Raw genomic sequence first — 22,378 nt, forward strand, 5'->3', positions numbered from 1 at the left:
CCTGCCCTTTGACGGGCTCACAGTCTCTCCCCCAGCGCTCTGCACAGAGTAAGGGTTTAACAAATACCAACATTATTATTATAGTAAGCGCTTAACCAAGGTCAACGTTATTATGGCTGTAAACGTGGGGGGGGGGGGGGGGGCCCCGGTCAAAGCGCTGCGGGCCCGCGGGGCGCCGTCGGGCGCGGCCGCGCAGGCGCAGAACGGCGCCGGGGCCCGCGTCGCCCCGGCAACGGGAGGGGGCGGGGCCTGACCTCTGACCCCTCCCCCTGGCGGCGCGCGCCAGGACCGCTCCTCCTCCTCGTCTTCGTCGTCGTCGTCGTCGTCCGCCGCCTCCAGCGCCATGGAGGAGGCCCGCCCGCAACGGCCCCCGTCGCCGCCTCCTCCTCCTCCTCCTCACCGGTGCCAGGAGGCTTCTGGTCCGAGAGACCAGTAACCACCCCTCCCCCCCCGTCCTCCCCCATCTTATCTCCCTCCCTGTCCTTAACGGCGGCCGCTGCCCCAGCCCCGGGGAGGGGAGGGGGGGTGGAGGGAGGGCGGCGGCGGCCGGAGAGGTGACCAGGTGACCGAGGGCCCCTCGCCGCCCCCGCCAGGGTTGGGGGCGGGAGACGGAAAGAGGCAGACGGGGGCGGCGGTGGCTCCCCGGGACCGGCCGCTGGTTCGTATCGGAGGGAGGAGCGGCGGCAGGCCGGGCTGAGGGGAGGGAGCGGGGGGCGCGGCGGCGGCCGGTGCCACCAGGCCCCCGCCGGGGCGGGGGGGACCCCCCCCCAGCCGGGGAGGGGATCCCCTCCCTCTCCCTTTTGGCAGCCCATCCGCCCTGTCGTGATGGGAGTGATGGGGGGGATCCCCTCGAAAGGCCTCACCCCGCAGAAACCCCCTCCCCACCGAGCCCCCCCCACAGCCAGCGGGGTCACACGGGGGTCGCCTTGGGGACTGAAAGGTCGCCGGGGGGGGGGATGGTGGAAGGGGGACCACCCGTTCGCCCGGAGGCCTTTCCCCCCCCCCAATCCTCCTCCGCCGCCCGGGAGCGTCGAGGCCCACCCCGGCCACCCCCTTCAAAGTGATGCGCTCACGACCTGTCACCCCCCCCCCCGCTTCCGTCCCGTCTAGTTACCGGTCGTGTCTGTGTACTTCCTTAGGAAACCGGGGAGGCGAAATGATGTTGTCGGAACAAGCCCAGAAGTGGTTTCCCACCCACGTGCAGGTCACGGTCCTCCAAGCCAAAGATCTCAAGCCGAAGGGCAAAAGTGGCACCAACGACACATACACCATCATTCAGCTGGGCAAGGAGAAATACTCCACCTCCGTAGCCGAGAAAACCCTGGATCCCGTCTGGAAAGAAGAGGCCTCTTTCGAGCTCCCCGGATTACTGATGCGGGGCAATCCGGAGAAATACTTTCTCTTCCTGGTAGTGATGCACAGGTCACTGGTGGGGCTTGATAAGTTTCTGGGCCAGGTGGCCATCAATCTGAATGACATCTTTGAGGACAAACAGAGAAGGAAAACAGAGTAAGTTTTCGCACTTATTTCGGTGGGGGCGGGCGGGGCGGCCGCTTGGATTTCGTCCGGGGGTCGAGGAGCGGGAACCGGGGGCGGAAGGATCCCGCCTCGAAAAGACCCTTTGGGGAGCCATCCGAAACACCAGAAGGAGAAGGGAGGCCCATTTTCCCCGAAATGGTCGGTGTCCCGCCGTTCTTTTACAGCGGACACCTGCGTGGGTGTCAAAAGCAGGTGCCGTTCCCTTCTCGTCCCCCAAGACCCAAGCACCCTGTCTTCATACTCCTCCAAGTGAGGAATCCCCATCCCCAAAGAGATAACTAATTGAGGAATTCAACCATCTCCCTTAAAACCAGTCCCGGCCAGGCCCCTCCCGTGATTCGTCGGCGCTCGTCATAAAAGCGCAGAAACCCAGGAGGTACCTTCCAACTTCCATCCACTTATCCTTTTCCACGTGTCGAACAATTTTAGATACTTAAAGGACACACGTCGAAAATATTTCAATGAAGATGTTTAAAAAGAGTTGGTTCCCCTATGGCGTTTTTAGGATTACAACCCGATGGGCCTAGTTTTTACTTCATTTCAAACCTTTCGTTTTTTAAGAAATAATGATTTTTTTCTTTTGAAAGCAGAAGAAAAGTGTTGACTAGCTGGTAGAAATAACAGGCTAACAGTTCCCCGAGTATTATAGTGACTTTTTTTTTTTGAATGAGGCCTACCCCGACTTATTAATTCTTCAAAGGTAATGTATTTGGACCAGGCTAAATACTTCTGAGATTAAGTAGAGAGATTAAATTCCTCTGATGAAGTGATTTAATAACGTACCCCTGTTCATTAGAAGTATGGTCCTTTTAATAGGTTCTTTTACCCTGATTTATAGTACGTTTTCAAAAGTATTTTACCAGAGCGAATAGAAACCCTAATAGAAAATGAGATTGCAATCTATAACCACTGTTGTCATGAGGTGGAAAAACCCTAATAAGTAATCTTAGGACCTTTTTTAGCTAATAAGTATAGGGAGATCTTCAAATGAACCCAACTTGGAAAAGCGTTCCAGCTGTTGACAACTCTAGAGACTGCACGAAATCAGTGAAAAAACCTGAACGTGCGTTTGTCATACTTGCAAGCCGTTCCCCGTTGCTGAACTTTTAGCTTTTTTCATTTGTAGTGCGCCTCCCCTTATAGCCTTTTTACACAGTCATTTCTCTTGCTCCTCTGCTCGTGGAAGATTCGTTTTCACCGTAGTCCGTAGCCTTGAATTTTAGTCCAGTCTTAATATGTGGCAGATAAAAAAAATATAGAAATAGGGAAAACCAAGAATTTGAGACGAAGAGTGATAAAATATTTAAAAACTACTTAACTAGTTGAAAATGACTCAATGAGAAGGGGTGAAAAGGTAACCAACTGTAAGTGGTTCGGTCATACTCTGGCTAATTGTTTAAGGAAATGTGCTTAGTTTTTTTCAATAGCATTTTGGATGCCATTGTGATGCCAAATTCAAAATTGTATGTAGAGAATTGTTAACTTGGTCTCCAAAATAGAAAGCTGTTGTATTGAGATTGTATTTTAGAAGGCCACCCTTGTCTGTTAATGTTTGAAGAAACTGCTCCTTTTGAATATGGATGTATGCGGATGACAAGTGTGATACTATTAATGGAAGATGTATTGCAGATATTCAAAATGAAAAGCCCCCACGTGTGACTTCAGGTGCTCAGGATGAAATAACCAATAGAACACTTTTTTTAACTGAATCTTCCTCCTCCTCCAGTAGATTAATCTGAACGTGTAAAAGTTGCCATGAATCCAGCATCCTACTTTTAAAGTGCCAAACTTCAGATGTGCCTTTTGAAATAATAAAATTTTGCCTGTAGATGTGTTTAATGTGGTTTGCAGTGTTATTGTATCCAGAGTAACTTTTTTTTTAATGTTACCGTAGCCTTTAACGTTTCTCGTTTGGGTATTACTGGGAGCGAGTTATTTGATGAAGTGTCTTTATTGGGAGCATTTCTACTTTTTAATATATTTAATAGCTTCCTCTTTCCAGCACAGCTGTACATATGGTGCTGAGAGACAGACTTGAGTCACTGGTGTATTACAAAAAAGATATTTAATATTCTGCCCAGCGCAGAAGTTCGTCAGTAATTCCCAAGTGCTTTTTAGAAAATCAGCAGGATTGGTAAAGGCTACCAGCTGATTTATAATTGCAAGGAAAATTAAAGGTTGTGGAAGCTTGGGGGGGTACCCCCCAAACATAAGTAAGTTTACAGGTCGATTGCTACTTCCACATGAAATCGTAATTTTATTTTTTTAAAAAAAACATCGTTTTGACGTTGACTTCGTGTTAAGAAATAATTAGGAGAAAATTAATCTGAGCCAGTGCACTTATAAACGAGGCTATGGAAAGAGAAGTTCTCTATCTTAAACTTTAATGGGTGTCTGGGTTGAGGCTGGTAAAGGGCTTGAGGAAATAAAACAATGTTTAATATAACAGAATGGTAAACTTGGACACTGTTATGCCATTTATATTGCTTTTTACAACCGTGGGGTGGGTTTTTTTATGCTAGTTAAAGTGGTTTGAGTCCCTGAGTAAATTGAATGGTACAGGCAGATTTAAAACTCCTTTATATAGCTGTACTAATGCACCTGTATCTTGGATAAGCTCAGTCTTTCCCCCTCCTGTCCAGATAACCCAGTGGCTCATTGGCATTTCCCACTTGAGTATTTAGAACAAAAGGTATGGACCTGAGGCCGTATTTTTTAAAAAATCAAGTATTTTAGAGAGGATAAAACAGATCCTCTATCACAAACGATATGTCTTCTTGTCTTCACGAAGACCTAGAAAACACCCCGAATATATACATAATACTTTTGGGATGAGTCTTGAAGTCTTTGAGGCTTTATTAAGGCTTTCATTTTATATCCTTCTAAAAAAGTACTAAAGCAACATAGATAATCATTTTTATTCTTTAACTACTATTGCCATCATCCATCAATACACTTCATCACTTCTCTGGGTTCGGTGGTAAGAGGATAAAAGAGTTTGATCATTGTAACGTGTTAAAAAATCGGTTGGGTTTTTTTTTCCATTCCAGAAGCATAGTGGTGTTTTAGAAGGCAGGCATCCCTAAAACTTGGTCACTAACAGTAATAACCGGAGTCATCATTCTTTTATATATTTTTTTTAAAAGTTGTGACCTCTGTTCAATCCCGGGTTTAATTCTCTTTGGAAGTAAGATTGTACATCAGTACTAAATCATCTCAGGACAAAAATTTATGTACTGGGAACAATAAAAAATAGACTGTTGTATTCACCTTTCAGTATGTCAAAGGATTTGGCTAATATCCCATGTGTATGCACTTTTTACCTGAATTTGTACTTTGATGCGTTAATATCTGTTCCGTTCCATAGACTGGTGCTCCAGGATTCCGATTTCAGTTCTTAAGTGCTTTGGACTGAATGACGGGTTTATGAATCGTAACCGAGTCATAAGATTGGGGTACGTAAGCGCTTACCATGTGCCAAATTCTATACTAAGCACTGGGATACGAGATAATCGGATTCCACATGGGGCTCGGCGTCAAAGTTAAAACAAACAAAAAAAGCACATCTCTTGAAAGATTCATTTTTCATTCTTGTGAGCCATATGATGAATCATCTGTTAGATTTGTCCTATTACTAGGCCTTATTGCTGTCGGTGCCATGAGTGAAACCATTCAGCATCTTTGTTTTTTCACCTAGTACGTTGTCCCGTCCATTTACGTTTAGTGACACCACATTGTGTTCTCCCTTCAGGTCATTCTTAGCTGAATTTTCTGCTACCCAATCTTCCAGATGTCACACAGAATGCTCTCTTAACCTTGCTGACATTTATTTTCTTCATATTTTATCATTTGCCTTAGTTTAGAAATACAGGTGAACTATGCGTCACCCACCGCCCTCCGTAAAAATACTTCTTCATTTGAACACGTTTATTTTAATGTAATCCAAGCTGCCCGGGAAGGTTATTTCCGTCCTTTTTGGTAAATCTCAGTATCACCGGGCTCGTGAAGAGTGCCGGAGTAATTGGAGTGGTGCAAGATGCTTGTAGTAGAGGTTTGGAGCCTTCCTGAAATCGAAAACACAGTAGGGTCAAGTACACTGCGTGGTTCTTCGCGGAGGGGGGGGACCCGATTTTGAGAAATTTTTTTGAAAGAAATAGCTATCTCCAGCTCACGAGATAGGGTAGATTGCTTTTCTCCTTTTCCCGGGGGGAGATTATAGCAGCCTGTCTCCATTTCCCGAGGATGGGATCAGGAATATAGGTGCTATGAGCAACTGATAGCATTTGGCAATTTCACCTTCTTGGCAATGAGCTTAACGCAACTCGTGCATCACTGCCTTTCACTTCCAAAGCCCAACTTGGTAATGGAGTGGTTTGCCCTCCCAGAGGTTGGATTTTTCTGGATCGTTGGAGAAACGAGGACCATTGTAAGATAGACCTTCCGAAACAAGTATCTTCCCAACACATTTTGGATCGAACGTGAAGCGATATCAGAAAAAATGACTGTGTTGCTATGCACAGCGTCGGTCTTGTAGAGTGAGTTTTCTTTAATGTGGAGTTCGTCAAGAACTTAACCTCGGGACTGTAGGAGAAATAAATGTAGCTATCCACTTTTCCCTTCATTCCAAGATTTCTTACCTCTTAATCGTCCTAAAAAGCAGAAGCTGTAGTTTGTCAGAAAGCATACATTTCTTAAAAAATTTAGCTTGCCAGCTATTCATGTCTAGTAAAATATTACATTTCTCTCACTCGGTGAGAAATTTCTGTCGATGTGGACAATGGTGAACAAGAGCTGGAGTGATGAAAGGCTCCAAACCTCCATAATTGCTCAATCTCCAAATTTTCAAGCTGATTGAATATTTACTTCTCTTTCGTTTACAAAGTTAAGCTTGGGAAGTGTTGTCACCAATGTCCTATTGTGGCAAGAAGGGGAAAGAGACTTTGAGTGGACCGTTCCAAACTACATTCTTCATTCATTCACTCAGTCGCACTTATTGAGCGCATACTGTGTGCAGAGCACTGTACTGAGCACTTGGAAAGTACGGTTCAGCAACAGAGATATTCCATGCCCACAGTGGGCTTACAGTCTAGAAATGGGGAGACAGACATCAAAACAAGTCAACAGGCATCAATAGCATCAATATAAATAGAATTATAGATATATGCACATCAAAACAAGTAACTAGGCGTTAATATAAAATATTATTACACATACACAAGTGTGGCGGGGGGTAGAGCAAAGGACCCGGGTCGGGGCGATGGGGAGGGGAGGAGGAGCTGAGGAAAAAGGGGGCTTGTTCTGGGAAGGCCTCTTGGAGGAGGTGAGCTTTCAGTAGGGCTTTGAAGGGCGGGGGGGAAGGTGATTGGCGGGTTTGAGGAGGGAGGAGGTTCCAGGCCAGAGGTAGGATGTGGGCTGGGCTTGACGGGGAGCAGGAGAGAACGAGGCACAGCGGGAAGATTAGTCCCAGAGGAGTGGAGTGTGTGGGCTGGGAAGTAGGAGAGAAGAGAAGTGAGGAAGGAGGGGGCAAGGGGATGGAGAGCCTCGAAGCCAATAGTGAGGAGGTTTTGCTTGATGCGGAGGTTGATAGGCAACCACTGGAGATTTTTGAGGAGATGGGGTGACAGGCCCAGAGCGTTTCTGTCAGAAGGTAATTCGGGCAGCGGAGTGAAGGATAGACCGAAGTGGGGAGAGAAGGAGGTTGAGAGGTCAGAAAGGAACCTGATGCAGTCATCCAGTCGGGATAGGATGAGAGATCGTACCAATGTGGCGGCGATGTGGGTGGAGAGAAAAGGGCAGATCTTGGCGATGTCGTGAAGGTGAGACCGGCAGCCTTTGGTGACGGATTGGATATGTGTCGGGGGGAGGGTGAGCGAGAGAGAAGAGTCAAGGACGACACCAAGGTTGCGGGCTTGCGAGACGGGAAGGATGGTAGTGCCGTCCAAGGTGTCGGGAAAGGCAGGGAGGGGACAGAGTTTGGGAGGGAAGGAGTTCTGTCTTGGAAATGTTGAGTTATAGGTGGCGGGCGGACATCCAAGGAGAGATGTCCTGAAGACAGGAGGGGTGGAGAGAGAACGGGAGGAGATAGAGATTTGGGTGTCATCCGCGTAGAGGTGATAGTCGAAGTCTTGGGAGCGAATGAGGTCACCAAGGGAGTGAGTGTAGCCGGAGAATAGAAGGGGACCAAGAACTGACCTATGATTAGGGGATGGGAGGGGGAGGAGGAGCCCGCGAAAGAGACTAAGAATGAACGGCCAGAGAGATAAGAGGAGGAGCGGACGGAGTCAGTGAAGCCAAGGTTGGATAACGTGTTGAGGGGATGGTGATGAAAAGACGAGATGGATAAGCAAAAAAAGAGCTCCTGCATAGAATCCATCATTTTAACGGAATGGTAGTTTTAAAAACGTGCTTAAGACAGCAAAGACTAGTTTCCAGACATTTTGGGGACTCGGAGAGGAACATCTAAAAGATGATGATGAACTCCGGATCCACGGAGGCCGTGCAGAACTCAGCCGTCGGACCAGTTGGCGTTCGTAAAGCCTTTGGCGACCTCCATCTTGTAACTTACGAAGCCTGGCTTTCTAGGCCGGTGCTCGCCGGGGTGCGCTCGTGAAACATTTCCAAATGTCAGAGACCTCGTTCTGAACGCTCGAACCTCCCGGGTCACGGTCAGACATTTGACCTCCCCGGACCAAGGGAAGAAACGACTGCCCCTTTCCAATCTATTCATCGTCACGCTACCGTGCGTGTCCATGCAGCGTTTTGTATGCTGACCCTATGTTTACGCCGCGGAATGGCGTATGTTGTCATGGGATGCTTAGCGCCTGTGCAGCACGATGCCATGATATCATGTCACGTGGAAGCCTGTTGGAAGCCCTGACCTTGGAGACTCTCTCCAGGGGGACCCCCGAGCTACCCTCTTGCTCCAGACCCATTGTGTTCTCCTCCCAGGATCCCGTTAAATCACGTAACGTTTCCGACATGGGCGAGGCCCGTTCGGATTTCTCAGCGTCGCTGCCCCACCGTCGCTCCCCTGAAAGTGTGCCCGGAGAGGTTGTCGGAATCGTTCTCATTATTCAGTGAGAATCATTGTCTGTTGTCTGAATCATTTAATCAATCAATGAGCGCTTATTATGTGCGAAGTACTAAGCACATGGGAGAATACAACAGAATTAGCAGACACATTCCCTGCCTAGAAGAGCTTCCGGTCTAGAGCGCGAGACAGACATTAATACGAAGCCAGCTCTGTCAAAGTCTTAATTACCTGCTGTCCGGACCTTCTGGACTGCCTAGGTCCCGGTATGCATGGATTCTCAAAGGTCAAAAATTACCTTTTTTTTTTTTTCCATGTCCGTGACAACTGGAGCATGATTTTAATAGTTTAGGAAACCTTGCCCGGTGGTATCGAAATGAAAATCCACCTCGGTTCTACAGTACCAAAGTTTCTCCTTCAGGTAGGAGTTTTTGAAGAAGTGGAGCTTTCATCTTTTCCGAGTTATTTGAAAAGCTTTATTTAAATAGTTGAGGTCTCCTGTATCCCGCCTGGCCCATGTGCCGTTTAAAATCAATGCAGGATCTTTCAGTTGGCCAATAATTCTGTATTCCCTTTCCTAAGACGCATGTGGAGTACAGCTCTGCGATTCTTTTGTGCTTTCAAGTGCAGGAGTCTGGGAACTGTTGGTCTAATTGGAATATACTAATATCTGAAGGCTATATCTGGTATGTCGCGATTTTAACAGTGAGAGGAAGCATTAGTGCAAAATTAGGTCAAGCCAGACTTTAAAGCTCTGAAAATTTTCCAGACTTGGTAGGAGAGGCATTTAAAAAACAGCCTGACTACAAGAATGGATATTATGATTCATTATTAAGTAAAATGAAGAGTGTGGTAAAAGTTCCTCCATTCTCTGGTTTTGTAGTTTGTTATTATTTTCCTGTTTGTAACAACCGCCCATGGCATTTTGATCACCGGAGCAATTTTTATAGCTGAAAATACGCTAAGGAAAGCTAAAATAAACTTTGCTTTTCAGTACTCTAGCGGAATGCGTATTTGAAAAACGTTCAAATGGTCTCACTAGTTATTTGACTTGACTTGCTACTGCGTGTAAAGCAAATGGACCCTAGCAGGAACAACTTAGGGATTTTAAAAATAAACCCCTTTTTTGATTTATTAATTCTTTTCATCACTGTGCAAGAACTTCGGTTTGCATATTTTCTACAGAAGAAAATCTTGTCTCGAGCCTATTTTTCATATCACCATAATATGCGATGCAGCATGTGGAAATTGCATTATTACCGAAACGTAACTGGTCTCCAAGGTTACCGAAATAATTCTTGTGAGGGAGTAAGAGTTAAGTGAACTTATCAAGGAAACAAGTGTGGGGTTGAAGGATTTGTCTTCTGTTTGTGGAGAATTGGTTCCCCTGACCAAGTCCTGGTTTTTCTACATTGCAGTTGGGACCCTAAAAATGCAATGCTGATTTTTCTCCTTAAGGTATTGAAACAGTCCAGCAAAAGTACTTGGGCCTTTGGCGACACCGATCATCTTTAAGAAGCATATTAGCAGTCGCCGATTAGAATTTTCAGAGTCGCTTTAAAACGGTGAAAGAGAAGATGGCGCAACAGTTAAATCGTTCTGTCGTAATAAGTCTTATTGTAAAACAACACAGTATCCTACGCCAGATCACGGAAGCAACTGTCCACCCTTCTTGGCCCTTGAAAGTTCAGTTTTCACCGCCTTCACTCCATTGAGACCACTCTCTTCAAGGTCACTAGCGACCTCCTCCTTGCCAGATCTGATGGACTCTGTCTACTCCGTCCCAATCCTCTTCCACCTCTCGGCCGCTTTTGGCAACTTAGGTCATTCCCTTCGCGTGGTCTTGATTTTTGAAACAATCCCCTCCCGGTTCTCCTCTGACCTTTCCGGACAATACCTTCTCTCGCCTGCTTTTCCTTTGCATCCCACTCCTTAACTGCGGCTAGATTACACTCACTTCCCTGGGGAATTCTTCCGCCTCCACGGCTTCAACTACCATCTCTCCTTGGATGACTCCCAACAACCAGCTCTGAATCCCAGACCTCTGGCCTTCCCTGCAATTTTGCATTTCTTCCTTGCCTCCGGGACATCTAGGCCGGAAGCTCCTCGTGGGCAGGGAGCGTGTCCCTTATACTGTCAGGTCGTACTCTCTCAAGCGTTTAGTACGGTGCTCTGCACACAGTAAGCGCTCAGTAAATATGATTGACCGACATCTCTACGTGGACGTCCTACTGGGAAGCAGCATGGCCTAGCGGCCAGAGCACGGGCTTGGGAGTCAGAGGTCGTGGGTTCTAATCGCCGCTCTGCCGCTTGTCTGCTGGGTGACCTTGGGCAAGTCACTTCACTTCTCTGTGCCTCAGTTACCCCATCTGTAAAATGGGGATTAAGACTGTGAGCCCCACGTGAGACAACCTGATGACCTTGTGTCTACCCCAGCGCTTAGTACAGTGGTTGGCACGTAGTACGCGCTTAACAAATACCGTTATTATTATTATTAATGACACCTCAAACAAGCTCAGTGTGTCCAAAACTGAATTCTCCCTCTTCCCTCGCAAATTCTCCTCTCCATCTCATATTCCCATCGCAGTTTACGATACAGTTGGGAAACCAAAGGCAGGGAAATTAGAGGAAACTTTTTTATTGGCACTGCAAAACAAAGCCTCAGGCAATGCTACCTCCCAGGTGGAAATTGGGAGGGAAATTGAGATTTTGGGTCCTGCATTGTTTTCAGTCACGTTTTTTGTTGTTTTGGTGTTTTTATTTTGGTTACCGGTGTTTGTAAAGCGCTTACTGTGTCCCAGGCACTGTTCTAAGCACTGGGGTAGTTACAAACTAATCAGGGTGGACACAGTCCACGTCCCACATGGGGCTCAGAGTCTTAGTCCCTATTTGATAGATGAGAGAACGGAGAAGTGAAGTGACTTGCCCAAGGTCACACGGCAGACAAGTGTTGTGGAGGAAGAACCAAAAAGATTAATGAGTGTTGAAAGAGAGGAAGGGACAGGATAATGCGAAGATTATGGGCACGAGAGATGAGGAGGATGATATTGTTATATCGGTATAAACGCATATTTATATACATGTATGGGCATTTCTCCTTTGTATTCCAAAAAGCCACCACTGATGGTGAAGCGTTTTGTACCCAGTGCTGGGCTAGATACAAGATGATCAGGTCGGACACAGTCTGTGTCTCAGTAGGGCAGCCTCAATCCCCATTTTACAGAACAGGAAACTGAGGCACAGGGAAGTTAAATGATTTGCCCAGGGTCTCGCAGCAGGCAAGTGGTGGAGCTGGGATTAGAAGCCGCCTCCTTCTGATTTATGGGGCCATGCTCTGTTCACTAGGCCACACTGCTTCCCCGGTTAATCTTTCGTACCTTCGCCCTAGATCTCAAATGCCACTTTGGCACCACTGTGCCGCCTGTTGACACCCGATCCTACAGAACTTCATATCTTATATGCCTTATATCGTATCTCAGGTTCATATCTTTATATGCCTTCCTTTATAATTCCTTCCTTTTTAATTTATTTTCATATCTGTTTTCCCTGGTAGATGGTAAGGTCCTTGAGGGCGAGGGTCATGGTAAGCACTTAATAAATACCATCGTTGTCATCCCGTTTACTAATTCGGCTGTCTTCTTCCAAGTAATAATAATAATGTTGGTATTTGTTAAGCGCTTACTCTGTGCAGAGCACCGTCCTAAGCGCTGGGGTAGATGCAGGGTGATCAGGTTGTCCCACGTGAGGCTCACAGTTAATCCCCATTTTACAGATGAGGGAACAGAGGGCACAGAGAAGTTAAGTGACTTGCCCACAGTCACGCAACTGACAAGTGGCAGAGCCGGGATTTGAACCCATGACCTCTGACTCCCAAGCCCGGGCTCTTTCCACTGAGCCACGCAACTGCCTAGTGCAGTGCTCTGCACGGAGTGCCGAATGACTGACCACTAAAATATGAAGTGAATATTATATTAAAACTTCCTGATTGAATGACATTTTTATTTGATTGCCAGTTTTTTGTTTTTTTTTTTAGCATTCTCAAGGCAATTAATAGTCCCCATCTATAGCTTGTAGTGAGCATTTATGTGGTGTGACAGTGTCTTTAGTTTGAAAGTTTCAGTCCATCAGAAAATGTTTTGTGTGGGGTATTTGCCTAAATTAAAATGTGTACGCTGACTGAACAGTACTCTCTACGTAGGCTCTGCCTGGAGAACTTCTTTTCGGGAGGTATTTATTTGCCACTGCCCTTACTGGAAGCCCTGTAACTTTTCAGTTATACTATCTGATCTTGGTTTCGCCAACGGAGGTCTCTCCGGGCTTCGCCCCGTTCTTCGGACATCTCTTTTTCATTCTACTTCGACTCCCTTTCTGCCTTTCCCGCCCCCCTGCTCAAGGCTCTGTTCTAGTTCCCCAACTCTTCTCGCTTAATTCTCCTCTGCGGAGCTCATCTGCTTCTACGACTTCACCTCTCTCCTCTGGGAGGAAGCCCCGTCCTCTCTCCCCGTCTGCAATTTCATCTCCCTCCCTCCTCCCCCAACCCCAATCGACACCTCAAGCTGAATTTGAACTCCACAAACAGTCAGATGTGTTGAGCGTTGCGCGCAGGACGCTGTGCTAAGGGCTTGGGAGAGTATAATATGACAGAGTTGGTAGGCGTGTTCCCTGCTCCTAACAGTCTAAAGTGGGAGACGGACATTAATTTACACACGTCTCGTCTCCAAAATCTCCTCCTCCACCTAACTTGCCCATCGCTGTTGACAACACCACCGTCTTTCTTGCCTCTGAAGCCTTCAGTCCTGCCATTATCCTTGACTCCTTGCTCTGTTTCAACAGTAATGTTCATTATGTGCTGAAGCGTGCTCTTCTTTCCTCCCGCAGCGTTTTCTTTCCATTCGGTGGCCACGTCCGTCGGACAGGCTCTCGTCGTACCCTGGCTGGACTACCGTATCGGCCTCCTCACGGGTCTCCAGCTCCTCTCCTCGCCAATTCATATTTCACCCCGCTTTGCCGATCGTCATCCCGTACCTATGTCTTCTCATCAAAAACCGTTGGTCGCTTTTCTCCTCTGCGTCCAGCAGAAACACTTGGCCATTGAATTTTAAAGAACTCTATCAGCTACTGAGAAGCGGCGTAGTGGAAAGAGCCCAGGCTTGGGAGTCAGAGGTCGTGGGTTCTAATCCCGGCTCCGCCACTTGGCAGCTGGATGACTTCGGGCAGGTCACCTCACTTCTCTGAACCTCAGTCACCTCATCTGTAGAATGGGGATTAAGACCGTGAGCTCTACGTGGGACATTCTGATTCCCTTGTATCTATCCCAGTGCTTTGAATGGTGCTTGGCACATAACAAATACCATCGTTATTAATATTATTATTGTTATTATTGCTCCCACTTCCCAATCACTCTTCTAATACACCTCAGCATTTAGTGTCTAAATGCCGTGTTGCCGACTCTTCAGCCTCTGATTCTTAGCTCATGCTCCTCCTCCTGTCCAGAACCCCTTCCCCATTCAAACTTGCCGGACCTCTCCTCTCCCTGTTTTCAAAGCCCTTCTGCAGCCCCACCTCCACCAGTAAGCTTTGCCCGATTAATTTTTCTTCCCTCCCAGTTAGACCCTGCTGACTCTCAGCTCAGCAGTTTTTGCACTCACGGTCTCCTGTCCCACTTTGGTACGTTGTGATTCGCATTCCCACTTAAGTATTCCTTCCTCCTGTCTGGAAATTGTGTCTGTCTCCTCCATAAGAAAGGCTTGGTGGGAGTTGGGGGGTGGGAAAGGGCCATGGATCATGCCTCATGCACCTCTTCTACTTTCCCAAGTGCTTAATTTAGTGTTCGGCACACAGAAGCTGCTCAGTAAATGCTATTGATTGATTTTAGACCAGGTTCAAAACTCTATCTGCCTGAATTCCAGATACACCCTCATATCTATCAATCGATGGTATTTATTAAGCACTTGTGTTCAGAGCACTGTACTATGTGTTTAGGAATGAATAATCAATAGTGATGGTATTTGTTAAGCACTTACTGTGTGGTAAGCGCTGGGCTAGATACAAGGTAATCAGGTTGTCCCACATGGGGTTCACAGTCTTCATCCCCATTTTACAGATGAAGTAACTGAGGCACAGGGAAGTGAAGTGACTTGCCCAGAGGCACACAGTTGATAAGTGACGGAACCGGGATTAGAACCCACGGCTTCTGACTCCCAAGCCCATACTCTTTCCGCTAAACCACCCTGCTTCTCTATGTATAATATGTATCATGTATTGTGTATGTATGTAAATACATTATGGGTAATGTTTGTATGTATGATGTAAGTATGTAATGTGTAATATATGTATATATAATACAACAGAGTTGGTAGACACGGTCCCTGACCAGATGGGGTTTTCAGGGAAAGAAAGACATCTAAATGATGAGCAAAATACCAGTTGGAGCCATATCCATGTCTGCTGGGTGACCTCAGACAAGTCATTTAACTTCTCTGTGCCTCAGTTACCTCATCTGTAAAATGGGGATTAAGACTGTGAGGTCTGTGTGGGACCGGGGCCAGTCTTGTTAACTCACCCAGCGCTTAGTATAGTGCCTGGCACGTAGAAAGCCCTTAACAGGTACCGTAAAAAAAAAAAATCCTGCCTTTTCTAACTGCTGTTTAGGAAACCTGCGGTCCGAAAAGCTCTAGAAGAATATTGATTGGAAGATCATGCTGCGATTCCTAATCCATCAATCTACCCGTATGTAAAGAAATACATATTTTCACTGAATAAAAAGATAAACATCTCGTTTTGTGGCCTTTCTTTTTGGTTTTAAGTATTGCTTAAGTTTTCCAGATAGAATAAAAATGTTAATGTAGTTGAGCTTCTCTTCTTAATATGTTGGGTTTTTTTGTTCTTTCTCTTTTAAGGTGGTTTAGTTTGGAATCCAAACAAGGCAAAAGAGCCAAAGACAGAGGGGAAATCAAAATCAATATCCAGTTTATGAGGAACAATATGACAGCGAGTATGTTTGACTTATCCATGAAAGACAAAACCAGATCTCCTTTTGCCAAGCTGAAGGATAAAATGAAAGGGAGAAAGAACGATGGGACGTTTTCCGATACGTCTTCGGCAATCATTCCGAGCACTCACATACCTGATGCCAACCCTGAACTTTCGAGTAGCGAAATACAGATGAAATCCAAACCGAAAAAGCCTTTCCTTTTGGTACCCCAGCGACTTTCTTCAGCTCATTCTATGTCCGATTTAACTGGGTCTCATGTGTCGGCAGAAAAATTGAAGTCGGGTGCCATTAGCCATTCACTTCTTTTTAGGCGCCAGTTAGAGTCATTTGGTTCTGTTGAAGAAAATGGTAAGTGGAATGTTTGTTGCTTTTTCGGCCATTAATCTTTCTTCAGTTGGAGAGGTCTGGGATGTCTAGTTTATCTAGGTTAAACGCTAAAGAAATGAGAATATTTTTTAAAATGTCCATTGGATTATTTTCCCTCTATCAAAGTTGAGCGATCATCTCTCAGTCGTTCTGCATCTCTCTTTAAATAGTCTGATTTTTATTGTCCTTTGAAAATCCAAGTTAAAGGGATAAGAACTATATTGGGTCAGGCCAAATGGTTCTGTCCACTGTTCTGCCTCTGACAGTGGCACTAAAAGAATTTTTGGATATTCCTCCCTGATCATCCAATTTCATTGTTAGAGATGTACCTCCTAACAGCCCCAGGTTTTTCCCCTAATAATTCAACACGATCCCTTCTTGAGCCTTCCAGCATTCCAATTTTGACCTCCGATGTTCCGTTATGGATCATATCCAACGTGAATCTAGGTAAATGATGATAATAATGTTGGTATTTGTTAAGCGCTTACTGTGTGCAGAGCACTGTTCTAAGCGCTGGGGTAGGTACAGGGTAATCAGGTAGTCCCACGTGAGGCTCACGGTCGTCATCCCCATTTTACAGATGAGGGAACTGAGGCCCAGAGAAGTGAAGTGACTTGCTCACAGTCACCCAGCTGCCAAGTGGCAGACCTGGGATTCGAACCCATGATATGTGACTCCCGAGCCCGGGTTCTTTCCACTGAGCCGCGTGTTAAAGCCTCGTGATATTTTCTGCCTGTCCAGTTTCCTTTAGTAGTGAATTTGTTCCCTATTGCCGCCAACCTTTAGTGGATCCTTCCCAATTCTGCTATTTGTGATTTGGTGAACTCTTGCCGACTTTGTAATTGCTTTTTTTTTCCTCAGCCTTTATCATTCCAGATGTACTCATTTTTTGATATTCTTGTAAAGCATTTGTTCTCCCCAGTATTATTTTGTTGCGCTCTGAAGCCTTTTATATATTCCTCGGTGGCATTTCGTGATGATTAGAGTTTGATTAGAAATTCTTAAAATTAGGCTTCTGTATCCCAAAGTAATTATTAAATAAATGCTATGTACTCTCAAACTAGTTCACCATTTTCTCATCCCCAAAAATGATGCTAGTTCTGACCCTGTTTCTATTATTAGGGTAGGTTGGCACTTTTATTGTGCCGTATACTCAGGCCACCAATTCCTTGCTTTTGAAATGAATGTTTTGTGTTTAAATTTTAGTAGTAAGTAGTATTTACTAAAGGACTTAAGGCGCTCAGAGCACGGTAAAGCGGTCTCAAAATAAGAATTAATTGACTTCTGCTAGAACTAGTGTGTACATTGAACGTATCAAATAGTACGTTTTGATGCCTTTTTGACTTTGTTTCAATTGCAACTTATTCACAGGAAATCTCAAATCACCACACAGAAGAACCTCAAGTGCTGATACTTCTAAAATGAACCAACCTGACAGCAGAGTTGATGAAGGTGAATCTTCCGTGGTAGCGCAAAATGATCCATTTACGAATGTGACTGCTTCATTACCCCAAAAATTCGCCACACTGCCGAGAAAGAAAAACCCATTTGAAGAAAGTAGTGAATCCTGGGATAGCAGCCTGAATTTATTTTCCAAATCAGAAACCCGAAAAGAAACTAAAAAAGAAAGGAGAGAGAAAGTTAGCCTTTTTGAAAGAGTGACTGGGAAAAAAGATAACAGGAGGTCTGATAAACTCAGCAACTGGGGATCAGACAGCTCCTGTGACTTGAAATCACCTAATGCATTTGGTGAAAATCGCCAGGACTATTTTGATTACGATTCCACCAATCCGTTTACAACAAACTTCAGGACTACAAACATGATGCCGTCTCGCAGGTACATTTTATTATTTTGCGGTAGAGTATTTGGTAAATTGAAATCGTGTAAGACTGAGCGTAGATTTCTTCTGCAGATTAAGTATTTATATTCATTTTAGTCTACGAGTGGCTCTCAGCTCCTCTTTGTGTGAAAAGGGTAGGTGAAAGCGGACACCGATGATTTTATTAGGATTTAGGGAGTTCTAGGTCAGGTACTTAGCTCCGAGGAAGTAAAGAGAACAGTGCTCTGCACATAGTAAGCGCTCAAAAATACAATTGAATGAATAATTAATTACTATTGAATAGAAGCAGCGTGGCTCAGTGGGAAGAGCCCGGGCTTGGGAGTCAGAGGTCACGGGTTCGAATCCCCGCTCTGCCACTTGTCAGCGGGGTGACGGTGGGCAAGTCACTTCACTTCTCTGTGCCTCAGTTACCCCATCTGTAAAATGGGGATGAAGACTGTGAGCCTCACGTGGGACAACCTGATTACCCTGTATCTCCCCCAGCGCTTAGAACAGTGCTCTGCCCATAGTAAGCGCTTAACAAATACCAACATTATTATTATAAAGAGAAGGGAGAAGTCGGGGGCCATTCTAACCAGTAATCAAGGATTAATCAATCAGTGGTACTGAGCGCTTAATATGTGCAGAACACTGTACTAGGCGCTTGGGACAGTGCAGTACAACAGAATTAGCAGACATGTTCCCCGTTCCTAAGGAACTAAAAATTTGTGAGCCCAAAGAAATGAGTCTTTAAATCCTGTTCTTCAGTGACTCCTGCAGTGCAGATGTTGGAAGAACCGGATTGTAGTGATTTTTGTCGTCGGTCCTCTTGGCACAACTTACCGATAAAATCTAGTGCCGCCTTGAGATTGTGCCACGGGATTTGTCTCTTCAGCAATAGCTTCCGATGGGCCAGAGTTCCACCAGATTTGCACCTGCTCTCCGAAGGTGCCGGTGACTCTGCTCCAACTTCTCAGTCCTAACCTGTGGCTGGGACGGTAATGATTTTGCTGGTGATCTGGCCCGTTGTGGACAGAATGTGCCTGTTTATTCTGTTGTACTCTCCCGAGCGCTTAGTACAGTGCTCTGCAAACAGTAAGCGCTAAATAAATGCAATTGACTAGTCTGATGATATAGAAAGACAGTCTACACCATGTCTGCGGCATGCCATTGGACAAGTTGCTTCACCTCTCTGGGGCTCAGTGACTTCATCTGGAAAATGGGGACTGTGAGCGCTATGTGGGGGAAGGGACTGTGTCCAACCCAGTTACCTTGTACCTACCCCAGTGAGGTGCCTAGCACGTAGAGCTTACCAAATACCACAGTTCATCCATTCAATAGTATTTATTGAGCGCTTACTATGTGCAGAGCACTGTACTAAGCACCTGGGATGTACAGTACGGCAAGAGATAGAGACAGTCCCTGCCCCGTGACGGGCGCACAGTCTAAACAGTTATTATTACCACCCTCAAAGTTCTTAGACTCTCTTCACTCGGCAAGTTTGGTTCACAATCCCCAGGCAGCTTTTGCGAAGGAATGGAGCTGAAAGGGAAACAGTTTTAAAAGGGTTTTTTTTTTTTCTGAATTGACGGCAAGGAGAAGGATCCAGAAATGCCACAGCGGTGACTTCTGCAGTCCACTCCCTGAGCTCCATCTGGAAGTGTCACTGCTGATTCAAGCACTTAGCACGGTGCTCTGCACACAGTAAGCGCTCAATAAATAGGACTGAATAAATGAATTATGCACAGCTCCTGAATGTATCCGTTCTTCCCCTCCCTGCTGTTTCCCTCTGGCCCGGCAGCTCTCACCTGGCCTGGAGACCCTTGATCGTAGGGTTGATTTGCTTGTCTCCGGAACAGCTGCAGCTTCTCTACATTGCCCCCATCCCCATCTCTGACCTCAAACACAACACTCTGCTAGCGCGTGAAGACGACAGTCCGACCCCCGAGCTGCATATGCAACTTCTCAAACCTGCACATTGCTCGGTTCTAAGCGTAGGAGATCTTCAGTCATCTATGCCAAAAATGGATACGTGGGCCTAAGAATGAAGTGTGTTGAACACTGTTAATCGGCTATAGCTTTGGTGTTCCAAGTTTTAGGATGCTTCTGCGAAAAAGAAAAGTCACCGCCTTGTCTTACCTTCCATTCCCCTTCGCGTTACTTTTTTGCCCCCCTCCTCAATGTCCACAGAATTTTGTAGATTTTTAAAAAAACAGAATAATGTCCAGGATAATGTTAGGTCAAAGATAATTTCTAAAGTTTATTTTCTCAAACTGCCAAGGGAAACCTGTGTGTCCTAGGCGAGTCACTTATGCTAGCGGATGAGCGCTAAAAGGTTACAGAGTTCAGCGGCTCTACCAACTCTGTTTTGTCGTAGTACTCTCCCAAGTGCTTAGGAAAGTGTTCCTAACCTAGTGGGAACTCGGTAAAGTTGATTGATTAAATAGCATAAATGAAGGGCACCTGTAGAAACTAATGCACACAAATCTCATGAAGTGCTTGGGGTTCACGTCTGTAGAGGATCGTTAATTTGGCTCACTTTGCTATCAGTTGAGATTATTTAGCATTGATTCGCTTCCTAGGAAACCCAAAGGCCAAAGTCTTTACCAGCTTGATTACTTATTTCAAGGAAATTGTGTCTCTAAGCCTTTATCATACCCCATTATAAAACCTAATGAAATATTGCTTTGAGTTTTTGAAAGATAGGATTACTGTACTTTCTCACACCTGCTGAACCATGTATGATGAATGATTTAACCTGATTCTGTGATACTGGTTCCTAGGAACACGTCTAGCAACACACTTATTTAATATTGAAATCTCATTTTTTAAAAAAAATCAGAGAATTTAAATCCATTAATCCATTAGTGCCCTGGGATTTACAGAATGTAACCAATGAAAGAGTGGCTTGGAAAATAAATGTGGTATGTGATTAACTCCCTAAATAATAACCAGAAGTTTACACAAGTCTCCCCAGGCACTTCTTGAAACTTTTACACTTTGTCATCCCAAAATAATGACTCTCCATTAATTGGAGCATCTCCCTGGGGGTTAATTTGCCCACAGACACCAACCATGCCACCTTTTTGATAGCTCACTGATACAAATGGATATTTATGTTCTTCAAAATTGAAAAAAAAAGTTCTACTTTAAAATAGGCAAACCTCTGTCAAGCATTTTGCTTTAAGAAAGAAAAAACAAAAGTCCGTACGAAAACTACTGTAGGTTAATAAACCAATGTGAAAATTTCTCAATTTACAGCGCTTGACAGGTGCTAAAAGAAAAGTATCTTTAATTTTAATGTGTTGTTAGGACCTCTTTAGAGCGACTGTACGAGTTATTAACAAGGTCCTCTGAGACAGGAGACGGGTAATTAACAAGACCTATAGAGATATAGTTTAGGTAATTAACGAGCTCTTAAGCACTGGACACAGGATAACACATGAAGTACCTAATAGTCAACGCGAACAGGTTGTGATATTATGATCAAATGCTAGGTGTAGAAGGTAAATTCTTTGGGGGTTTATGACTTTAGATTGTGTGATTGAAAGTATTTAGTCTTCACCTGGGCGGGGGGCTGGGGCTGCCGGCGTCTGCCCTCTCGCGCTGTGTGGCCTCATCCCCAGATTTACTCATTTTCAGAGCCCCTCACCTCCGTTTCATCTGACCGGATCTGCCCCAGTCATGATGTCCATTGAGTTGTGGTAGGTGAGAAGAGGCATCGAAGAGATGCACGCATCAAGAGGACAGATTTTTAAACTTTTACTATGTGTCTGTCTTCCTTCTGCCTTCGACTCAGGTGCACTTCAAAATCATCATCATCAATGGAATTTATCGAGCACTTACTATGTGCAGAACTCTTGACTAAGCCCTTGGGCGAGTGCAATACAACATTTGCTCTCCGGCGGTACCAAAATATGACTCAATCCATTTGCCCAGTCTTTTAAACTCAGTCTTTGTGTATCATGGGGTTACCTTTTCTATGAACCCCCTAAAGTGTACTCAGTTTAGAATACTCCCATCACGTACAACTGTTTCTTTTGACCTCTCTACATGCCTTAACCCAATAATAATAATAATAATAATAATGATGATGGTACTTGTTAAGGACTGACTGTGTGACCAGCACTTTACTAAGCCGTGAGGTGGATACAAGATAATCAGGTTGGACACAGTCCCTGTCCGATATGGGGCTCATTCTAAACAAGTACTTAATTCTGTAACAGCATTGTATTTATAATAGATTGGGCAAACACATGCTGTGGAAGACTCTAACATGGTGTTCCTTTGAGTGACTGATCACTGATAGAGGGGATTGTTCTACAGACAGCCCCTCCTGAGGAAGAGAAGATTGCTGTTTCTCCCTGAGCAGTGAGTGACTTTATTGCTGTCTCACTTCAAGAACACATGCAAAATGAAGAAAATAGGAAGGGTGCAGTTGTCAAAGTGGTGATGCCAGTTATATATTGAAGTGAAAATAAGTTGGGTAAATTGGGTGTGCTGGGCGGGCTTTTTGCGTGATAGCTGAAACTTCGGAAACCAGAAATGGTCTGTGTGGAAAGCCAGAGAGCAGGTTAGGCAGATCCAGCGACAAAATGGGTTAGTTTGTGCATGTGGCACACTCAAAAA

The 22,378-nt window shown here is 45.3% G+C and overlaps 1 protein-coding gene across 4 annotated transcripts in view; it reads left to right on the plus strand.

Annotated features, from left to right (window-relative positions):
* Positions 1 to 295: 295 nt before the first annotated feature.
* RAB11FIP2 (RAB11 family interacting protein 2) overlaps positions 296 to 22,378 on the plus strand; it is a 51,063-nt gene continuing 28,980 nt past the window's right edge. For 2 of the 4 annotated variants that reach the window (XM_029080622.2, XM_029080623.2), the window contains exons 1-4: positions 296 to 419; positions 1,140 to 1,509; positions 15,469 to 15,911; positions 17,301 to 17,766. In XM_029080622.2, the coding sequence (XP_028936455.1) occupies positions 344 to 419; positions 1,140 to 1,509; positions 15,469 to 15,911; positions 17,301 to 17,766 (1,355 nt within the window). In that variant the 5' untranslated portion in view covers positions 296 to 343. Of the gene's footprint in view, positions 420 to 584; positions 659 to 1,139; positions 1,510 to 15,468; positions 15,912 to 17,300; positions 17,767 to 22,378 lie in introns of those variants that run through there. The other 2 variants (XM_029080626.2, XM_029080624.2) reach the window with 2 other exon arrangements.

Source organism: Ornithorhynchus anatinus, chromosome 16 (genome assembly GCF_004115215.2).
Source record: "Ornithorhynchus anatinus isolate Pmale09 chromosome 16, mOrnAna1.pri.v4, whole genome shotgun sequence".
Lineage (NCBI taxonomy): Eukaryota > Metazoa > Chordata > Mammalia > Monotremata > Ornithorhynchidae > Ornithorhynchus > Ornithorhynchus anatinus.